At 35.5% G+C, this 4,265-nt stretch overlaps 1 protein-coding gene across 2 annotated transcripts; it reads left to right on the plus strand.

The window, feature by feature from the left end:
* Positions 1–621: 621 nt before the first annotated feature.
* On the plus strand, positions 622–2,771 carry LOC105976379 (uncharacterized). Of its 2 annotated transcripts, none has more exons than XM_013001656.2 (3): positions 622–1,009; positions 1,151–1,241; positions 1,338–2,771. In XM_013001656.2, the coding sequence occupies exons 1-3, from the start codon at positions 983–985 to the stop codon at positions 2,567–2,569; spliced, it is 1,350 nt and encodes a 449-aa protein (XP_012857110.2). In that variant the 5' UTR covers positions 622–982; the 3' UTR covers positions 2,570–2,771. The 2 variants fall into 2 exon arrangements, with proteins under 2 accessions (XP_012857110.2, XP_012857111.2); XM_013001657.2 differs by having other exon boundaries at positions 665–1,009; positions 1,157–1,241.
* Positions 2,772–4,265: the final 1,494 nt, after the last annotated feature.

Consider the following 4,265-nt stretch of genomic DNA (forward strand, 5'->3'; position numbering starts at 1 on the left):
TTTAGTTAGCAAAATATAAGAATTCAAAAAATAGTCGGGAGTAGTAGTGGTTGATAGGAATGGAGAGAATGAGGTCTTATTGTTAATTTTGAGCTGACAAAAGCTCACAAGTCACAACTGCACATGTGTTCTGCAACAAGGAAACACAAACACTGATGTTTATCTGTTCTTACAAATAAAAGAAACAACAAAGAAAAGAGAGGAGAGAGAGAGAAGAAGGTATCCTCCTTACATTACATTTAATAACAGATAATAAAAATGCAGCACGAGATATTTTATTATAGGTCAAATCTCGTGTGTGTGTACGCGGTCAAATCTATTCTGTAACACCAATTCATATTTGATAGTCAGTCCCACATTCACATACCCATATTAAGCCGACACTGTCTTTTTCTTTCTTTAATTTATTGGGATACCACCCCATACCCTACTTCAATTATTTCTCTCTCTTTCTTCTTTTTATATTTAATATTATATTTATTTCATGCACTGTCCAATTGCTATCTATTACTTTATTAAAGTGACAGTGATTAATCATGTTCTAATCGAGGCAAGGGGGAAGATAATTACAACAAGACAAAATTAAATAATAATATAATAACTTAAATCATAAAATTAATCAAGTAATAGTGACAAATACGAAGGATAAAAGTGTCAAAAAGAAAACCCTGCTCTGCTGCAGTGCAGCTGCAGCTGCTGCTACTTGGACCGCAGAATAATGTGTTTTCTTTTTTTAAATTTAAGGAACCGCCTTCCTTGCCTTCTCTCTCTCTCTCTCTCTCTCTCTCTCTCTCTTAAAGTTACAAGCTAAAAACTAAATAAATAATAGATAACCATTGCAGCTTTGTATCCTTTTCTTATTATTCAAGAAAGAAACTATTTTTCCATCTAGGCAGAAAATATCTCTTTTTCAGAAAATAAATAAATCTCTGTTTCTAGTAAAAATATATGCAACCATTGTTCTTGGTTTGAATCTAACAGGATGCCCAAGCAAGATTCCAAGATCCAGGTACTTCTTAACTCTATTTGTTTTAGGTGCTATGTTTTTTTTTTTTTTTTTTTTTTTTTTTTTTAATTTTCAATAGTGAATATGTTAAATGTTTTTTTTTCTTCAATTTCTCTCCAATTAACTGGAGTTTGTTAATTTTAGCAACAGCAAGTGCCGACATGTATACTAAGGGTGAATATACACTGTGAAGGCTGTAAGCACAAGGTCAAAAAGACCCTCAAGAAGGTTGAGGGTAGGTTATCTCCTCTTTTTCAAATTTTTATTTTTTTAATTTTTTATATTATTATTTTACTGAACTACTCTTGTACAAAAAAAAAAAAAAAAACAGGGGTGTATAAGGTAAACATAGATGCGGAGCAAGGGAAAGTGAGTGTGTCTGGAAATGTAGATCCAGCAACCCTAATCAACAAGCTCGAGAAATCAGGGAAACATGCTGAGATGTGGGGACCACCACAGAAGGGTCCAATTTCCTTCAACCACTTGAGCAACAAAAACAACAACAACAACTTCCAAATTGGCAAAAATGATAAGGGTTTCAAGGAACAGAAGAACAAGGGTGGAGGAGGAGGAGTTCATCAACTTCCTCAGCATCATCTGAATAATAAAAATGGATCCAAAGATGTTAAAATTGTGGGGAAGAACCAAAACTCAGTTAGGTTCAAGTTACCTGAAGAAGAGTATGACGACGACGAAGATGATTATTCTGATGATTTTGATGATGATGAAGAAGATGGCGATTTCGATGATGGATCTGATGATGGTGGTTATGCACATCATCCACCTGCCGGCAAAGGAGCACATCTTGCTGGTCACCACCACCCCAAATCGAATAAGCCAACCCCGCCGAAAGTGAAGAAGGGAAAGAATGGTGATAAAGATAAGAATGGTGGGGATGTGAAGAAAAAAAGTGGTGGTGGGATCAATATGTTTCTTAAAGGCATGCTTGGAAAGGCTTCCGGGAAAAACGGCAAAGAAGGGGATGGTCACCATAAGGAAGGAAATGATAAAAAGAAGGATAAAAAGGACGTCTCTGTGCACGAACAAGGCAAGCATAATGGTGGAAAAAGTAAAGAGAGTTGGAGTAAGAAAGCCGGAGAGAAATTTGATAATGGTGGGCACAAGAATAAGGAGAGTAATAATAAGAAGCAGGGGTTCAATGAGATGAACTTGAATCATCGAGGAGGCGGCGGTGGTGGTGGTGGAATGGGGGATTTTCAGGGGTTGCCGAAAACAATGAATGGTGGCCATTTACAAGGAGGTGGCGGCGGTGGTGGACAGGGTAACCCTTACAACCAACAACAAATGGCTATGATGATGATGATGATGAATCAACAGAATGCAAATAGGCCAGAGGCCTACCATCCTTTAGGCTACGCAGCCGCCGCTAGGCCGCCGCCTGCCGGCATGAGTTATGGGCAGCCGCCTCCGCATGCCATGGGTTATTATGGGCAGCAGCAGCCACAACCTGCGATGAATTATGGGCAGCCACCACCTATGGCGGATGATCAATATTCTCATATGTTCAGTGATGAGAATACTGATAGTTGCAGCATTATGTAGGCTTTCTTGTTCTAATTGTGTATGTTGGCTTTTTGTTTAGGGTTTTGGTTGAGAAGGGGGCAAATTAAACAGAGTTTGGTAAGTCTATGTATGTTTTACTGGGGGCTGTAGGCGTTTCATTTGCCTCTATTTATTATTATTATGTGCTTTTAGTGAAAATGCCAAAACCAAAATTAAGGAGTAATATTTTGTCGGATTTGCTGGTGTGGGAGAAATAGTTTGTGTATGGGTGTATGCTCAAAAGTCAAATTTTGGGATGGCATGCATTTTATTCAAAAATTCATTATTCTTAGAATGAACACATGGTTAATTCAAATAATTACTTGTGCTTCTATACGATTCACTTCAAGTTGCTTTTGCTTGTTTGGTTTCAATTCAAGTAGGTGCAAAGACATCTACACTTTCACCCAAATCTTGACAGATAATGAAAACAATAAGCTAAACATACATGTATTATCTGTTTTGTTTCAAATTGAATACAACACTAACAAGACATTTATTACAAGCATTATATATGATGTTAGTGTATACTCACAAGAATATGTCTGTTGTCTTCAGAACAATCTCCGTTCCATGTTCTAGCAGTTTTGGAATTTGAGTTTATCCCACCGCAATGTTATCAAAAAAAGTTGACTACCTATTAAAAATAGTACAAAATATATATAAATATATAAAATTAATATTCTGAAGTCAAACCCTCATTTAAATAAATGCAAATTCAAAGTTTCAACATTAAATTATTAAATTTCATCACTGTGTTAGTTTCATTACCTTTGTTGATATAAATTGCTTTTGAATTATGTGATGATGAACAAATTTGTTGGTTTTGAATTTTGATAGGAAGAATAATATAATTTATCTAAAGCAATTTTTTTGGCTGCCTTAATTAGAAAAAAAAAAATCACATCTTTATATAAAATGTGTTGAAATCACACAAATCACTCCAAGTGTCCTTAAAATCGCACAAAATCGCCTCAACTATGCTGAATGTAGCACAAAATCAGCCTAAAATGTAAGGTCTATCTTTTCATTTATGCTTGCATATACAGTTTCAAATCCTTGCATTTCTTATTTTGGTGAATATTGTTATACCCTTGCTTTTCAGTTTCAATATGGAAAATGCGATCAATATCTATTTTCACAGTGTTGAGTACCAATGATTTTTATATTTGTGGAGTGTAAGTGGGATTTTGTTTCAAGGTTTATGAAAAGTTCAATTATCCATCTCCTTTTAGTTTGTCTGATTCTTCTCTCATTTTTGGACAAAAATGGGGAAATGGTTTAGGGGGAGTAGTTGTAATTAAGGGGAGTTTATAGTTTATTCGTTTGTTTGCATGTGGTTAATTGATTCATAAGTTTTTCTCCAGAAAGGTACAAACGGTCCTGCAATCTTTTGCGTTGAGAATGTATTTGAAGAGGAAAGAGCAGAGAGCTTGCCAGAGTCTGAGTGTTGTTCCGAGTGCTGCGACATCTTTATACGACATCTCTGACTTTTCTTCTTCATGTTTAGACTCATTTATTTTGTTTTGAACAAATAAAGGCTTAACCATTTTCAGTTCGACCGATGACTTTTTCCTATATAAGAACTTATATTTTCATCCCCATTTCACAAACCCCTATGAACCTTTACGTCTCTAATTGCAAACCCACTCTCCTACAATCATATCTAAATATTTCGTTTCAGACAATCTACCAT

The sequence above is a fragment of the Erythranthe guttata genome, chromosome 2 (genome assembly GCF_056151865.1).
Source record: "Erythranthe guttata isolate IM_541 chromosome 2, IM_541, whole genome shotgun sequence".
NCBI classification, from domain to species: domain Eukaryota; kingdom Viridiplantae; phylum Streptophyta; class Magnoliopsida; order Lamiales; family Phrymaceae; genus Erythranthe; species Erythranthe guttata.